An 18,374-nucleotide genomic window follows, 5' to 3' on the forward strand; every position below is an offset into this window, starting at 1 on the left:
CATTTTTTTGTCATTTTGTGTCTTTTTGTGGTCATTTTCTGTCTTTTTTTTTAAGTAATTTGTTTTTTTTCTTTAATTTTGTGTCTTTTTTGTAATTTTTTATCTTTTTGTGGTCATTTTATGTCTTTTTTAAGTAATTTTGTTTTTTTCTGTAATTTAGTGTCTTTTTTTTAGTAATTAGGGTGTCTTTTTTTTTGGTCATTTTGTGTCTTCTTTAAGTAATTTAGTGTTTTTTCAGTCATCTTGTGTCTTTTTTTAGTAATTTAGTGTCTTTTCAGTCATCTTGTGTCTTTTTTGTCATTTTGATCCTGCCTCCAGCGGCCCCCAGGTAATTAGTTTGAGACCCCTGCTGTAGAGCATTAAAGCTTCTTCATTTGTAATTGGAGGAATAAAATGATCTCTGCGTCTCTGTTGACAGCTGGCAGTCTCTTTAGTATTGAGAGCGAGTTTCTATACATTGGTGCCGACAGGACGTGTCTGGAAAATCAATGACGGAGTCACAACAACTTTGTGTTTGTGTGTTTTCTTCTCCGTCCTGCATTTATTCAGCTTCTGTGTTGTAACTTTATCTTGCTGTCACATTGGGATTCCCCCCGCGTGCTCCGTCGTTTCTCAACAGCGTTAACTCTGAAACAGCCGACCTGGCCCCGAGCACAAACACTTAATTATTAACTGTGCTGCATCATTCATATTTATAAAAACAGATACTATAACACGGCACAATCCAAGAGGTACAATTCCAGTTTATACACCAAGGATATGAAAGAAAACACACAAAATTTAAGCATTAATTTCTTTGTGAGTGTTTGTGTCATTTTTGAGCTTTAACATTTGAGAATTATACTCTTATTGACTTTTTAACAACTTTCCCCCTCTTAAATAGAGTTTTTATCTCACATTAGAGCTGCAACAATTATTCAATTAATCGAACAATAAACGATTATTAAATTAATCTTCAACTATTTTGATAATTGAATAATTGATTTGAGCAGTTTTTTTAAAGACAATAAGTCCAAATTCTCTGATTTCAGCTTCTTCAATGTGAATATTTCTGGTTTCTTTGTTCCTTTATGACAATAAACTGAATATCTCTTTGGTTTGTGGACAAAACAAGAGATTTGAGGACGTCATCTTGTGGTTTGGGAAACACTGATTGATATTTTTCAGCATTTTATTGACCAAACAACTAATCGATAAATCGTTTTAATAACCGACAGATTAATCAATAATGAAAATAATCGTTAGTTTCAGCCCTATCTCACATGTAAATGACCTTACAATCTTAGAGAGTATTTGTATTTATTTTTTTCTTGTAATTTTGCCACTTTAATCTCAGAATATTCAAGTTTATTTTCTCAGAAATTTACCACTTAATCTCGGAAAGATTTATAGTAAAAGTAATATTGCCCCCCTGCCTCTAAAATGTCAGATTTTTCTCGTCAATTTGTGATTTTTTTTTTCTTAAATTGTTGGTTTATTATCTTAAATTTGTAAAAAAAAATTCTCTTACATTTCTTATATTTTTTCTCTTAAATTTCAGATGTTCCCCCCATTGTAAATAGAGTTTGTATCTCACTTGTTTATGACCTTACAATCTCAGAGAATATTTGTATTTAATTATTGTAATTCTTGTAATTTTGACACTTTAATCTCAGAATATTATATATAATATAATATATATTGAATTGGTAGATAAAAAGCATAACACGACACACTTCCAAGAGGTAAAATTGCAGTTTCTACACCAAAGAAATGAAAGAAAACACATAGTTTAAACATTAATTTCTTTGTATGTGAGTGTTTGTGTAATTACTGAGTTTTAACTGAGGTGAAGACTGACCTTCACATTTCAGAATTACACTCTTCTTGAAAGTCTCATTGACTTTTTAATAACTTATAGCGTTGTTGCTGATGTGCCCTTTGGACCAAAGTGTGTTTTTTGTTTTTGTCTGACTGGCTCATTAAAATGTAGATTGGCCTTTTGCTTTTTTAATTCTTTCATCCACGCTCCCAGGCTCAGAGGCTTCATAATAATAATTAGTTCATCACAGTGAAGTAGCTCATATATACAGTCATGGAAAAAATGATTGGATACCCTTGTTTTCTTTCTTGTTCATTTTAATGCCTGATACAACTAAAGGTACATTTTGTGTGTCTTTTTTTTAGTCATTTTTATCTATTTTTGGTCATTTTGCGTCTTTTTTAGTCATTTTTGCATCTATTTTGGTCATTTTGTGTCTTTTTTAGTCATTTTTACGTCTAATTTTGGTCATTTCGTGTCTTTTTTAGTTATTTTTGTACCTATTTTCGGTCATTTTGTGTCTTTTTTAGTTATTTTTGTACCTATTTTTGGTCATTTTGTGTCTTTTTTAGTCATTTTTACGTCTAATTTTGGTCATTTTGTGTCTTTTTTAGTCATTTTTACGTCTATTTTTGGTCATTTTGTGTCTTTTTAGTCATTTTTGTATCTATTTTTGGTCATTTTGTGTCTTTTTTTAGTCATTTTTACATCCATTTTTGGTCATTTTGTGTCTTTTTGTCATTTTTACATCCATTTTTGGTCATTTTGTGTCTTTTTAGTCGTTTTTACATCTACAGTAATGGAAACATTCTTATTATTGTCAAGAAAACCATGTTCAATGTCTAGATATCAGCTCTTAAATTAAACTCTTATGAGTCTTTTTGTTGTTATCATTATATTTGTCCAAACAAATGTACCTTTAGTTGTACCAGGCATTAAAAAGAAAAAGAAATTGAAGAAAATAATGGTCTAAAAATGTTTCCATGACTGTATTTACAACACTGCTTCTTTATGACATTTATCATTATCATCTGTCTTAATCTTCCTGGATTCTGTTTTGCTCATTAAACAGCTCCTGCTGGGTTATTTTGTCCTTGTGTGGCCCCGGTGGTCGTATCATAAACACACTGTGGCAGAAAACAATCCACACTAAACATTGATTTCTCCGTCCTTGTCATACATCTTTCAAACACATTTTTATATCACTGTTTGACATATTTTCCAAGTTTTCTTTGCGGTCGATGGGCGGCTGAGGCTCAGGAGTGCAAAGGTCTTAGTAAAAAATGTCATTAAAGTTTCATTTGAACCCTGAAACTGGAGCAAACCTGTACTGAACTGAGCTGGGAACAGTTTTATTTTGTTTTCATGTTGAAAAGCTCTGCCTTTGAATAGTTGAAAAGTTTGTTTTTTGTCTGACTGGCTCATTAAAATGTAGATTGGCCTTTTGCTTTTTTTAATTCTTTCAACCACACTCCCTACTCAGGGGCTTCATTAAAACAGTTAGTTCATCACATAGTGATAACAGTGAAGTAGCTCATATATACAGTCATGGAAAAAATTATTAGACCACCCTTGTTTTCTTTATTTCTTGTTCATTTTAATGCCTGATACAAGTAAAGGTACATTTTGTGAGTCTTTTTTTTAGTCATTTTTATCTATTTTTGGTCATTTTGCGTCTTTTTTAGTCATTTTTGCATCTATTTTTGGTCATTTTGTGTCTTTTTTAGTTATTTTTGTACCTATTTTTGGTCATTTTGTGTCTTTTTTAGTCATTTTTGCATCTATTTTTGGTCATTTTGCGTCCAAACAAAGGAGTGCAAAGGTCTTAGTAAAAAAATGTCATAAAAGTTTCATTTGACCCTGAAACTGTAGCAACCTGTACTGAACTGTGCTGGGAACAGTTTTATTTTGTTTTCACGTTGAAAAGCTCTGCCTTTGAATAGTTGAAAAGTAGAAACAAAACTTTCTGGAAAGTTGAAAGTTACATATTACATATACAAACAGTATATTAACAATAGTGTGAAATGAATTTGTGTTCCCAGGTCAGGAAGACAACTCAGCGAGGTGTTTGTCCAGTTACCATCCAGGAAGGAGCTGCCAGAATATTACGAGCTGATCAGAAAACCTGTCGACTTCAAAAAGATCAAGGTACGACTACTGTTAAAGGAAGCATGGTGGTGATGATGATGATGATGATGATAGGTGGGGTCAGAGCGCAAATTAAAGATCTGATGCAGAATATACAGCACACGATTTTTTTTCTCTTAAATTTGAGATTTTTTTCTCTTAAATTCGAGATTTTTTTCTCTTAAATTTGTGGATTTTTCTCGTAAATTTGTGATTGTTTTCTCTTAAATTTGTGGGTCTTTTCTCTTAAATTTGTGACTTTTTTCTCTTAAATTTGTGGGTTTTCTCTCTTAAATTTGTGATTTTTTTTCTCTTAAATTTGTTTTTTTTTTTTCTCTTAAATTTGTGATTTTTTTTCTCTTAAATTTGAGATTTTTTTTCTCTTAAATTTGTGATTTTTTTTCTCTCGTAAATTTGAGATTTTTCTCGTAAATTTGAGATTTTTCTCGTGAATTTGTGATTTTTTTTCTCGTAAATTTGTGGGGTTTTTCTCTTAAATTTCTGATCTTTTTTCTCTTACACAGTCCAACTATTAATGTCCTTTTCTGTTGTTTTTATTTATTTTATTGTTTATTTTTTACAGGGTTAGTGCATGTTAGCTAATAGCCAAATATCATCTGTTGTTTACAACCACAGAGCAACAAACAGCATGATGTATCAGAGATATAAGAGTTAATCGGTGTAAAATAATAAATAGTAGTGATAATTAATTCAAACTGTCTTCTGATAATTAATTCATACTGTATTTTGGGAACAGCAGTTTTTTTTCTGAGACAACAAAAAGATAAACAGCATCAATAACAAGCTGCTACTAAAAAAAAAATCTTTGAGCTGCAACAATCACTTGATTAATGATTAATGGATTTTCTGAAATGTATATTTCAATGTCATTTTTTAAGCTTCTCAAACATGAATGTCTGCTGATTTTCTATGAAATTTCGCTTAATATTTTCGGATTTTAATATGTCATCTCAGGCTTGCTTTTTTTGTTTTTTTACTATTTTCTGATCCTAAAATAATGAACAAACTACCGACAATGACAACAACTGTTAGTTTCAGTCCTAATAAAGTTCAGGACAAATGTCATCTGGAAAGATTTACATAATTCTGAGTCTGAGACAGTAAAGGAAGACTTTATTAGAGTTCTCACACGAGCTGAAGGCTCACAGACGTGAGAAAGACGAGTGTGAATGAAGCTGGTGTTATTTTGCGTCAACAGGATCGGGTGAGGAGCCATAAGTACAGAGGCGTGGGAGACCTGGAGAGAGATGTGATGCTGCTCTGTCACAACGCTCAGACCTTCAACCTGGAGGGATCTCAGGTCAGACAGGAGGAGCCAAAGCTTCTCACATTTACACTTTGTTCAATCAGTCACCACAGAACCCTGAAACACAGCCAGCGTCTGTGGTGTCCATCCAACATCACGAGTAAAGTGATCTGGTTCATGACGGACAAATTGACATTATTTTTCTTGTAAATTTGTGATTTTTTTCTCCTTAATTTGTGGGGGTTTTCTCTCAAATTTGAGATTTTTGTCTTTTAAATTTGATTTTTTTTTTCTGTTAAATTTGTGGGGTTTTCTTGTAAATTTGTGATTTTTTTTTCTCTTAAATTTGTGGGTTTTTTCTCTCTTAAATTTGTGTTTTTTCCTCTTTAATTTGTGATTTTTTTTCTCTTCAATTTGTGACTTTTTTCTCTTCAATTTGTGGGTTTTTTTCCCCCTTAAATTTGTGGGGTTTTCCCGTAAAAAAAAATCTCTTAAATCTGTGGGTTTTTTCTCTCTTAAATTTGTGTTTTCTTCTCTTAAATTTGTGGGTTTTTTCTTGTAAATTTGTAATTTTTTTACTCTTGTAAATTTTAGATTTTTCTCGTGAATTTGTGATTTTTCTTTTCTCTTAAATTTGTGAGTTTTTTCCCATAAATCTTTGATTTTTTTTCTGATGAATTTGTAATTTTTTTCTGATAAATTTGTGATTTTTTTCCTCTTGAATTTGTGATTTTCCCCACATTGTAAGTAGAGTTTTTATCTCACTTGTTTATGACCTCACAATCTCAGAGAGTATTTGTACTTTTTGTATATTTATATATACAAATATATATATTTTCTTCTAATTTTGACACTTTAATCTCAGAATATTATATATCATATAATATATATTATGTAAAGAGATGCCAACAGTATTGGTAATATTCCCCTCCTCCCCTGGCTTCATAATTATTATTATTAATTTACTATGGCTCTTATACGCTCATCATGTTACATTTTTAGTATTTTCTTTATTTATTGGTGGGTTTTCTGATAAAACAATTGAATTGGTAAGAATGAAACATTTAAATTGCAGGTTCTCTGCTCCAGTGAAATGGTTGGACACATGTATGTTCGTTTTTTGGACTTTGGCTTTGTCCTTGAAGGTCTTTTCTGTTTTTTAAACTCTTGTATTGACCAAAATGTGTCAGTCCGTAATTCATTTCACCAACCAAAAGAGACAAAGGCAACAAAAAGAGCCAATTTTCTCTGAATGGAGACATGCTAAATTATTTTTTTTTTGTTGAAAAACTAATTCTCCATATTTCATTCTTTAGTTTTGAATGGCCACTTCCTGTAGTCAGAGGAGGACTAAATGAATAATAAAACTCTATTTACTCTGTGTGGATACATTTCTCCCACGTCTCTTTTTTAAAACATGCTAATAACCTCTCCTCTTTTATTATCCCTTCCTGCATCCGCCTGTAGTCCAGCTGGCTTTTCTCTCTCATATTCCCACAAATAAATGTCATTCATGCTGTTGGAGGAAGTGCTCGCATCATCATCATCCTCATCATCCCGCCTCCTGTGTTTTTTATCCTCGCTGCAGATTTACGAGGACTCCATCGTCCTTCAGTCTGTGTTCAAGAGTGCCAGGCAGAAGATAGCAAAGGATGAAGAGAGTGAAGATGACAGCGATGAGGATGAGGATGACGAGGATGAGTCAGAGTCAGAGGGTAAAAGACACACACACACACACACACACACACACACACACACACACACACACACACACACACACACACACACACACACACACACACACACACACACACACACACACACACACACACACACACACACACACACACACACATTTAAATTCTACACTATAAGACAAGTGAGCCGTCCCACTGGGAGCAGTAGGGACGACTGTTACTGGACCTTTTTACTGTTGAAAAATCTAATTATATCATGTAAAAGAAAGAAGAACACAATTATAGCTCTTGGACTTGGAAAAAGCTTAATCAAGTTCCATTTATTAGCTTCTTTTTTTGTTTGTTTTTAGCTTTAAACTGATCTGTGATGCAGTTGAAAACTGCAGAAAAAAAGATGAAAAGAAGATTAAGTTAAGAAGGTTTTAATGTATTCTTGAAATATTTCCAAAAAATAAATAAATAAATACATTTGTTGGTCATGAGTTGCCTTAAAAGGTGGAAAAAAAAAATTGGAAATATTTTTTTCTTCATGTCCTAAAACCAGTCTGATGTCATGGGGTCCTTTTTGACCCCTGAGGACCATGGGTGCTATAAAAAAAATTATAAAACGCGTAAAAATGTATGAAGAAAGTGAAATTTATATTATATATAAAGGATGCAGAGGGGCACATATGCTGAAAATGTCAAGCAATTCTATGAAAGTTATCCTATATTACAGTTTTTTACAACCGCTATGACGCGTTTTCAAAACTCTTCACACAGTTACCACAACATCAGCCTGTGTGGGCGAAACAATTAACACAATTCTTCTTCTTTTGACACAAAATACACACATTCTACATGTTTAAAATTAGTTTTAACTCCTTTTACACACAAGCTCAATCAAGACCAAAACAGTAGATGTTAACTGGTGAATTTTCAATTGCTTTCACACGGTTTGTCAAAACAGAACAGGTGCTGGGCTTTTTTCAATCACATCATCTATATTTATATTTCATTTGCAATGCAGTTAAGTGTTTACTGCAGATGCTGTCATTTACTGTCTTCTTCTTTCATAAAAATTCGGAAAAGCTGCTGTGACATGGGTTTTTCGCTTTTTTTGTACTGAGTGTTGTACAAAAAAAAGGAAGAAAATCATTGCCCAACAAATGAAAAATGAAGAACATCATCACAAACATTAATTTACATGTTTGATCAATACAATAATCTGTTGATTGTAAAAGAAAAAGGGAAAAAAAGTAGGTTTGACACATGCAAAATGATTCAGTTTGTGTTATTCCATCAGTTGTCTGTGTTTTTTATGACTGACTAAATGTTTCTGTTGGAAGACAACGTGTGTCGGTGCTTTGGTAGATTTGGTGAACTGTGTTTGTGTATTATTATATTTTGGAAGTGTGTGTCTGTGTTAAGTTACACTGTGTGATTTTGAGCATGAAATTAACTGTTTGGGGAATTGTGTTTTTCAGGTGTGATGTGCGTTAACAGTTTTGAAAACGTTTTTAAGGTTGACAAGTGTGCTATGACTTTTCTAAGGGTTTTCAAATTATTCGGCAAAAACACGCCAACAAATCCCCCCAATGTAACCCTATGGAGAGGCTAGAGTGGATGACATCATCAGTAGGGTGCAGAGGGAGAGAAAAATTTGTCTGTCAATTTTTTTCATTACATAACTTCTTTTTCTCATTTTAACTTTTTTCTGTGACTTCGACTTTTTTCTCGTGACTAATTGTTTTTTTCATTCTGACTTTTTCTTGTGACTTTGACTTTTTTCTTGTGACTTTTTTTTCATTTTGACTTTTTCCTTGTGACTTGGACTTTTTTTTCATTTTGTCTTTTTGTCCTGACTTGGACTTTTTTTTTTACCTGACTTGGACTTTTTTTCCCTGACTTGGACTTTTTTTTCCTGACTTGGACTTTTTTTCTTATTTTGACTTTTTTTCCTGACTTGGACTTTTAGCATAAATGTAAACGAGGGGGAGAACAGTTTTGAAAACGTTTTTAAGGTTCTGACAAACGGGTCTTAGCGGTTGTAAAAAACTGTAATGGGATGATGAAAAGGACTACAGGAGGGTTAAGCAAACAATAGAAATAAAAACTGTTGTGTAAAGGACTTTCTCCTTTGTTGCTTCATCCAGCCAAGTCTGTGCGGGTTAAGATCAAGCTGAGCAAAGAGGGCCGCAGCCACGACAAAGGCAAGAAGAGGCAGAGTCGAGGGAAAGCCAAGCCGGTGGTCAGCGACGACGAGAGCGACGAAGACATGGACGACAACGTGAGTTGTTCCACTTGGCTGCATGTTAGTGCAGCGTCAGCACATCTGTCAGCTCAAACAGTCAATGTTTTACTCAGGAAGAAGCAAAAGGGACTGTTTCAGCGTAAAATTCTGACAGGAATTCATTCATATGGAGGGAAAAAACTGATGAAAAATTGCAAGCTAAAATAGTTTTAATACTACTGACAACCGCAGCTTTAGAAACCCTCATTTTCTTTTCATTGAAGATGAGAACCAGCCCGCTGAGAGCTGTTTAACAACACATTGGGTCTCAGTTCTGGTTGTGGTGATCTAAAGTCCTGCTGCTTTCCTTTCAGCTGTCTAATCAGCAGCTGTTTCACACCTGGACGCCAGGTGCAGCCCCGTAATTACTGTTCACTTTTGGTAGAAGAAAAGAAAGAAAAAAGTACTCGCAGTCATAACAAACGTTTACTGTTCTGAGAAACACAAACATGATGCTTTCTGTGATAGAATCTTTATATTAGCATATATATATTCAGTCATGGAGAAAAAATATTAGACCCTTGTTTTCTTCAATTTCTTGTTCATTTTAATGCCTGGTACAACTAAAGGAACATTTCTTGTGATTCAACTTTTTTTCTCGTGACTGTCTTTTTTCTTGTTATTTTGACTTTTTTTCTCGTGACTGTCTTTTATTTTATTTAATTTTTTCTTGTGACTTTGACTTTTTTTCTCATTTTGACTTTTTCTTGTGACTTCGACTTTTTTCTTATTTTGACTTTTTTCGTGGCTTAAATTTTTTTTAAATTTTGACTTTTTTCTTGTGACTTCGACTTTTTTTCTCGTGACTGACTTTTTTCTCATTATTTTAGCTTTCTTTCTTGTGACTTTTTTATTTTATTTTATTTTTTTTGTGACTGACTTTTTCCTCATTTTGACTTTTTTTCCTGACTTCGACTTTTAGCATAAATATGAATGAGGGGGAGAATATAAAAGTATAGAACAATAACCATAGACAGAAAAGTAAAATAAAAATTATATACATATAATGTATGTATAATGTATCTATTTACAAAACAAGATGTAGTGAACATTATTGCACAAGGGTGGAGTATATATATTACACAGTAGTATGAGATATTAATGCACCAGAGTTTAGAAATATTGCATATTGTTTGGTGGTTCTATCCCCGTCTCCTCTGCTCTGTATAAGAGGAGCCACTTCTCCACATCACGCTCCAACCAACTTTAAATATTAGAGCTACTTTCAGTCTGAATAAGAGTAAATCAACCTTAAAAGCATGACAAATACACTCTGATGTTCTAAATCTACTGAGAACAGACAAGTTGTTTCCCTTCCACCACATTTTCGATCAACATTCAGCATCAGCTGGCGGCCCGAGGCGAGTTTTTATTTATGCCAGCAGCGATGCTAAACTGCAGGTCGTGTGAGGTTAATATAAACAGCTCCGCCAAAATAAGAGCTTCTCCTGAGCGTGGCCAGAAGTCGTGTTACTTTGTGACTACAGATTCAGTCAGCTGTCTGTCAGTCACAGAGTTCAAAGGAAAGTCTCCCTCGCTACTTAACCCCAGAGTTAAAGCCCTGACACCTGTGATTCCATCGCACGTCAGTAAAAGTTTGGGTTCTAGTGTGAATATGCAATGAAATTCAGACTTTTTCTTCTTTTGGAACGAGGTCAATCTTTCTGAGTTTTTGAGGTTTATAAAACAACAATACGGAGGCTCTGGAGTCTGAACTGGGAGGCCAGACTTTACTACTTCTTTTGACAAAGCCAGCACATAGCACATGCTTTATTAACCTTCACAATAAAATAATAATACACTTTATTTGTATAGCAGCTTTCTTACATGAGATGCAGCATAATGTGCTTTACAATGAAGAATTACAGGCCAGTGCTTCACATTGAAAAGACATAAAATTGAACATATTAAAGCATTCAATTCATAAAATGGAAGTAACAATATAGATAATAAAAAGTGCAGCAGAGAAAACTTAATTGAGTGTGCTTGAAAGAGCACACTATCTCCTCTCCACCGGGCTTAATCCTATTTATTCTTCCGCTTCCTCCGTGTTTTTCCGGTCGACTACTCCTCCCAGAGTTTTGGTCGCACATACACTAAAAAGCTATCAAATCGACCCGCTCGGCCATGACAAGTGTGCTGTGACTTTTCTAAGGGTTTCGGCACACAGTTTTTAAATTATTGGGCAAAAACACGCCAAAAAAATCCCCCCAATGTTACCCTATGGAGAGGCTAGAGTGGATGACATCATCGCTAGAGTGCAGAGGAAGAGAAAAATTTGTCTGTCGACTTTTTGTGACTTACTTTTTTCCCCTCATTTTGACTTTTTTTTCGTGACTTCGACTTTTTTGTCATTTAGATTATTTTTTCTCATTTTAAATTTATTTTCATGACTTCGACTTTTTTCCCTTCATTTTGACTTTTTCCCCTGACTTATATATTTTTGTCATTTAGATTTTTTTGTTATTTTGACTTTATTTTCGTCTTTCAACTTTTTTTCCTGACTTCGACTTTTTTTTCTCATTTTGACTTTTTTCGTGAATTGGACTTTTTTTGCCCCCAAAATTGCCTTTTTTTTCCTGACTTGGACTTTCTTTTTCATTTTGACTTTTTCTTGTGATTCAACTTTTTTTTCTCATTTTTTGACTTTTTTTTGTGACTTCAACTTTCCTCTCATTTTGACTTTTTTCTTGTTATTTTTACTTTTTTCTCATAATTTCAACTTCTTTCTTGTAATTTTCGACTTTATTCTCCTAATTTTTACTTTTTTCTTCTCATTTAATTTTTGTGACTTCGACTTTTTTTTAATCACAGACAGACAGACAGACAAACAAACACACCAACACCTGCTTTATTATCTTACATGATCCCTCCTCTTTTCCATTTTGAAAAATCGTAACCTAAAAATCTTTGGGAGAGAGTCAAGCACACTCAAAACGTCTTTAGAAATGTTCTCGTTAGTACTTTACAGTTGTGTGTGTTGGGTCTGTCTAACTGTCCCGACGAACACAAACACACACTGGTTTGTCTAATAGAAATTAATTCTCCCACAGTTTAGACTTACAGGTTGTTCCACCTGGTTGAGTCCAGGATAAAACCGGCTCGGACCCTGACAGCCAAACCCACCAACTGCAGCTTAAACTGTATTTTAAAATCTTAATGCAATCGTTATCACATAAAAGTGTAAAATGAATATATAAAATGCATGAGGTCCCATAAAAGTGTAGCAAGAGAGCATAAAATCAGTATCAGAGTGCAGCAGAGAGCAAGTGCAAAGATATTTGGCAGAAAAACACGCTGCTTGACTATTTATTAGAGAGAAATCAAACTCACTCAGAGGCTTTCACTAAAAGGAAGTCAATAAAATAGAGAAGGATGTTGAATCCATCATATTTCTTCTGAAGAATGAGCTCATTTTGACATTTTATTGATCACAAATTCCACTGCTGGTATAAATCATTTTGATGCAGAATATTTGCAGGTAAGTAAAGAACTTTAATGAGTGTTTCATCAGTCGAAGTGGAGACTCAGAACCCAGACAGGAAGTAAAGAGAAGAGCTCCAGGGTGATTCTCATGAACCAGTCTAAGTTCTGTCTGAAGATTATAAGGACATACTTTATTAAACTAAATATATTCCACTTTTATATGAATGAACAATATAGCCACAATGAGGCACAATTCATTGTTTTGTGTTAAATAATATTTTCTATATTTTTGATGCACAAATTAATTACCGTAATGCGTCCAGATAAAAATGTCATGGTTTCCCCACACTTATATATAATAAATATTTAATAAACTTTATAAAAATAAATATACATTTGTTTAAAAATGTATAATTTAACAGAATATAATCAAACATAATGGTTTTTAGCAATGTATAAAGAACAAAATCTGAATGAAAATTGATGAGAAAAAATGGTCAAATGTTACGGTAATGATAGAATCGTTTGCATTAAAATATGTGTATATTTTAATAAAATACATTTTGGTGATACCAGCTACCCTTGAGCATATTTAAATGCTTGCCAAAGAAAAAAAAAACAGTTTTTTTATTTCTATTTAAAAATGTGTTACGGTAATGAATTTTGCTCACAGTGTCTCTAAAAATGTCAGAAAATACATAAAAAATTTCCAAATAGATTATAAATTCATATTAAACAGTGACTTTAGATTGCATATGTTATAAAGGGTCAAATGAAATATGTATTCAGCGCTCTTGTATTTTGCTACGAGCTGCACCATGTTCATGAGGATCACCCTTCAGCTTCAGACCTTTTCATCTGGAGATCTTTGTGATTTCAGCTCGTTGACCTTTTGCTTCTCTCAACAGACAATAAACCTTCATCACATGGCGCCTCCTCTCTCTCCTCTTTCTCTTAATAATTTTTTTTCTCTCTCTATCTGCAGGATCAGTCAGACAAGAGTGACGACGACTGAGGACGAGAGGATATTGATCATAGCACTTAAAGACAAAAGGACAATATCTTACATCACCGTTGTTCAGGTTCATATTCTGTATTTTTTTAATTTTTACTTCATTTGTCTGTTTGTAGTGTCGCACCTTCTCCTACCAGCTTGGAAATGTATTACTAATAATCAATAAGCTACAGCAATACCAATCTGCTTATATTCCTGTTTTTAAGACAATTTTTTAGTATATTTTTTAACTCTGTGCTTTAAAAGACGGTTTCAATTCTGTATGAAAAAAAAGTCAGAAAAAAAAAAAAAGATTTGGTCGTGCTATACACGCTTTTGCTTGATTTGTACCCGCTTGCTTGCACTTTTAGAAAATGAAATGAAATTAATATCAAAATTTAAAAAAAAAAAATGGTGTAATAAAAACAAATATATATATATATAAATATATAAAGAGCCAAGGACATCCAAGTTAATCTGGAGAGCCACTGGTGTTTTAAAAAATAAGGCAATCAATCAAGTTTTTAATTCATTGTTTCACCTCGTGCAGTGCCAAATGTTAGAGAAACTGATTGTTCACTAAGCCCCGCCCCCAAACAGCCAACCAGCCAATCACAGCTGAGCTTCGAGATTCATAGATGTATTCTTTCCAAAATAAAAGAACAAAAATAGAATAAACAGCATGTTTATCTGCTCTAATAATGGCGCTAAATGTTTGATATTCTGGCTTTAAAACACATAAATAAAATGCAATATTATTATTATTATCCTCATTATTAGGCTCAGGCCAATGGACGATGACCTCCATTGTTTAGTATTTCAGTCACAGTTCTGTCCTGCCAAACTCCTCAGTTGCTCCTCATTCTCAGAACCTTTTCTCTTGTAAAGTTAAACCCGGAAAATGAGATTAGAACAGAATGTTTTTATATTTTTTCCATATCAAACTTCGACATTTCTGCTGTTTACTATGACTTGACTTGTGAGGATGCCAACTTTTTCTCTCAGACATGTTAGCTTTAGCATCTGTCTTTTAACGTGATGTCACATATTTAGCCGCAAAGACTTCTTTTACAAGATTCTTGATATAAAACGAGTCAGCTGAAAAACATTATGAAGGGAATAAGAAGCCAACCAACTCATAAAGCACAACAGTTTTAAAAGTGTACTTGTAGGTAAAACCTCAGATCTCACTTTCACTTATTACTCTTACAGTGCTAGCAGAGAAAAAAAATGCATCACTTCACACACAAGTGACTTGAAAACAAAGCGCTTTTCTTTGTTTTGGATTTCGACTTTTTTAAATCTCATTTTGACTTTTTTTTTTTCCATTTAGACTTTTTGTCTTGTAACTGACTTTTTTTCCTCATTTTGACTTTTTTCCTGACTCGATTTTTTTTGTGAATTTGACTTTTTTTCTCAAATTGCCTTTTTTTTTCCTGAATTAGACTTTTTTCATTTTGACTTTTTTCTTGTGATTCAACTTTTTTTTCCTCATTTTGACTTTTTTCGTGACTCAATTTTTTTTTTTACTTTGGCTTTTCTTCTTATTTTGACTTTTTGTCCTGACTTCGACTTTTTCTTTCTCAGTTTGATTTTTTTTCGTGGCTTCGACTTTTTCTCATTTTGACTTGTTTTTCATAAAGCACAACACCGTTTTAAAAGTGTACTTCTAGGTACAACCACAGACAGTTTCATTTTATTCTCTTTAGCAGCACTGATTTGTGTTTTTAGATCTCACTTTCTCGTTTTACTCTCACCGTGCTCGCAGAGAAAAAAGTGCATCACTTCACACACAAGTGACTTGAAAACCAACCGCTGCTGATCGTAGCCAGAGCATCAAACACCAATCTGTGTTACCTCATTCTGCATTAGTGACTTTATTTTTTAACTGAAAAATCTTTGAGACTGTTATACAACCATAAAGTGCATATTTAGGACTCTTTTTTAAATCTACAATATTCCGCGATTTAAAATGAATCGCATGAAAACACAAGTTCAACCAGTTTATGAAGCTAATTATAATTATAAGCTATTATCGAGCCAGAAATAACATGTTTTCTTTTGTCTGAAATACTTGAAAATACAAATTTTAAAAAGCGAATGAATTTGAAAAGTAAATCAGCTGTTTTCATTGAAACCTGAGACCTGAAAGCTCACAGGAAGGGGCGGGGCTTAGCGAACCCTCGACTACGAGACTTTAGAGAGTGTCTTTTAAATATATATCTTAAAGCCAGCACAACAAAAATGTTGCTCGATGACTTACACGTACACCTTGAGGTGGCCATAAATGCTGAATGCTTCTTTCTAAACTGCTTTTATTGAGAGAAATGTACTTTCTGTAGGCGGCACATCATTTAGGTAGCAGTCCTTGTGTTTCATGTGTCCTTCCTTCCCTCTGATGCTTTTCAAGTCGTCGTGTATCGGAGCAGAAGCTCTGAAACGTGTTGTAATAATTTTCTTTTGATTGAGAAAGGCTGCAGATTCACAGAGAAACCTGTTGAACAGAACCAGCATCTACTGTAGCTAAATGTAGCATCTGAAAACAAGTTGCATACACCGTAAACAACAAAAAACACAAAGAAAACTATTTTGGGGATTTAAAATTTCGATTTGAATGAGACAATGAATTTAACAGTTTGTTTTGATTGATTTAGATTGAGGTGTTTGTGTTCCTGTATTAGTTTTGAAACCTCCTTTTATTGGTTTATATGTTTACGTTTATATGTATACGTTTGTAGCATGAACTCTTTTTGGCAATATACTCTGTACATGCAGATATATATCATTTTTTGTTTGTGTACCATGTGCTTGCCGACTCTCCATAAGTGTGACTTAATCATTGCTTTCTTTGCACAGTGTCTTTGTGGTTGTTTCTCATAGCCCAGGGCAAATAAAATCTCACCGATTTTCAGCACAAAACACATTTTTCCTGTCTTATTTCTTTGCTGGAAACCATTTCTACCTGTTGGTGTAACAGGTTTCCCAGTGTGCACTCAATATGGAATTTATTGTTCACCCCATGTGTTCTGGAAATACAATTATTAGCTGCAAAACTAGTTCTTGGCTGTGGAACTGCTGTCACTTTTTAATGGTGTTTAGAAACTGCTTGTCAACAAGTGCTGAAATGAGTCTTTATGGTCTGACAGGTGATATAAATTCAGTTCATTCATGTATTAACCTTGTGCTAATTGCCTTTGCAAATTTCTTTATAATTCTTAAATCAAATTCCACAGTCGTCCTCTTTCAGGTTAATCTACTTTCTGTCACAGTGTCTCAGCGCCCACACGGCCGTTCTAAAGCTTTATTACTTTAAGTCAGATTTCTGAGGAGTCTTTCTTTACTAATAGATATTATTTAGCATGAAGGTTTTGAACAAAACGCCTCACAATGATTCATGCAGACTGACAGCTGAAAGAGACAAAGATCTCTCTGAGCAATAAATTCAGTAAGAAAAGAATAAATAAAGCTGTCACACTGGTGAAAGACACGAGAAGTTTAGCATTATTGAATAGAAAAAGGTTCCAGTTTCAGTGTCAAGTGCATATAACGAGCTGGAATCATCAACATTTGATGCTGATAATTTTGTACTTTTACTTCAGTAAGTTTTGAATGCAGGACTTTTACTCTTTTAGTGGAGTAATTTCACAGTGTGGTATTAGTACTTTTACTTTAGTAAATACTTCTTGCACCACTGCACTGCAGAGGCCCAAAGAAAAACAGACAAACTAAATATTGTATTTGGACGGGAAAACTAATCCAAGCTCCAACAGTATTCTCTCCTGTCCTGCTGCACCATGGGGACAGTGAATACATTTTAATAGAATAAAATAAACTTCATTGTCCAGTCGAGGCAGGAAAATTGTATTTGGTCTTGTTTTAGTAAATGCACAACGTGGCCACAGATGAGAAATATCACACACACATGCAGCCTTAACTCACATTTAAGTTAACTATAGTTTGCTGACTAAATTATTGTATTTTACATAAAACAACCATTGTAAAAACATATTTTTCTTTCTATCTTTTAGACCTTGTTTTGCTGTGAATCATTTAATTCTTCTTTTTTGGGGGCTGAAACTATTTAAAAGTTAAATTATGCATGCAGCTTGTGTTTTTTACTGTGTTTTTTTCTCTGTTATAATCGATATTATTGAAGGAAAAAAGAAAAACATCGATATTACAGGTGTTTCCAAACTTTTTCCAAGGTTGTTTACTTCCCTCCATGTCTCCCAACACAACTGTAAACAAGATTATTTGAGCGGAGAGCCTTAAAAAACAATTAGCAGGGTTTAAATATCACATACTTTCATCATCGTCTCTATATAACACAGCACAAATGAGCAAACCCCAACTGGTTAAACACATCTAATGGATCTAAGAAAACAACAAACATCTTTCCATTATTAATTGTCTAATTTTGCTCTCTGGTGTATCTGGATCATTACGGCCCTGCAGAGCTGCCAGCACGCTGCACAACATTTGTTTACACTTGGGTTTTTTTCTCGTGGCCTGAAGCGATGGAGAGTGAATCCCCGACAGTGTTTTTATGTTTGTTTACTGTACATCATACTGTGTCCTTCCTCAGACATGAGTGGAGTAAACAAAACCTGAGGGGCAGAGAAAGAAGGAATGATGGAAAATGATTTCATCTGGGACTCTCCGTGTTGTTGCTCTGCTCCAGGCAGCTGGTCACCCCAGTTTAGAGTGTGTGTGAGGTAAAGTGTGGCCGACTGTATCGAGCACGGCAAAAACATCTCAAGTTTAACACATTTTACTGCGACTACTACTAC

General features: G+C 33.8%; 1 protein-coding gene and 1 long non-coding RNA gene across 2 annotated transcripts in view; one reads left to right on the top strand and one right to left on the bottom strand.

Annotated features, from left to right (window-relative positions):
* Positions 1-16,503, top strand: part of smarca2 (SWI/SNF related, matrix associated, actin dependent regulator of chromatin, subfamily a, member 2) — a 98,482-nt gene extending 81,979 nt beyond the window's left edge. The window contains exons 30-34 of the mRNA XM_059338211.1: positions 3,844-3,949; positions 5,148-5,249; positions 6,784-6,910; positions 9,028-9,161; positions 13,576-16,503. Coding sequence (XP_059194194.1) covers positions 3,844-3,949; positions 5,148-5,249; positions 6,784-6,910; positions 9,028-9,161; positions 13,576-13,605 — 499 coding nt within the window. The 3' untranslated portion in view covers positions 13,606-16,503. The remainder of the gene's footprint in view (positions 1-3,843; positions 3,950-5,147; positions 5,250-6,783; positions 6,911-9,027; positions 9,162-13,575) is intronic.
* Positions 14,338-17,588, bottom strand: LOC131975492 (uncharacterized). The gene is made up of 2 exons (XR_009394732.1): positions 15,272-17,588; positions 14,338-14,770 (listed from the first exon to the last, which is right to left on the bottom strand). It is a non-coding gene; the product is annotated as an uncharacterized LOC131975492 (long non-coding RNA).
* Between the last annotated feature and the right edge of the window lie 786 nt (positions 17,589-18,374).

This window comes from Centropristis striata, chromosome 7, assembly GCF_030273125.1.
Source record: "Centropristis striata isolate RG_2023a ecotype Rhode Island chromosome 7, C.striata_1.0, whole genome shotgun sequence".
In the NCBI taxonomy this organism is placed as follows: Eukaryota; Metazoa; Chordata; class Actinopteri; order Perciformes; family Serranidae; genus Centropristis; species Centropristis striata.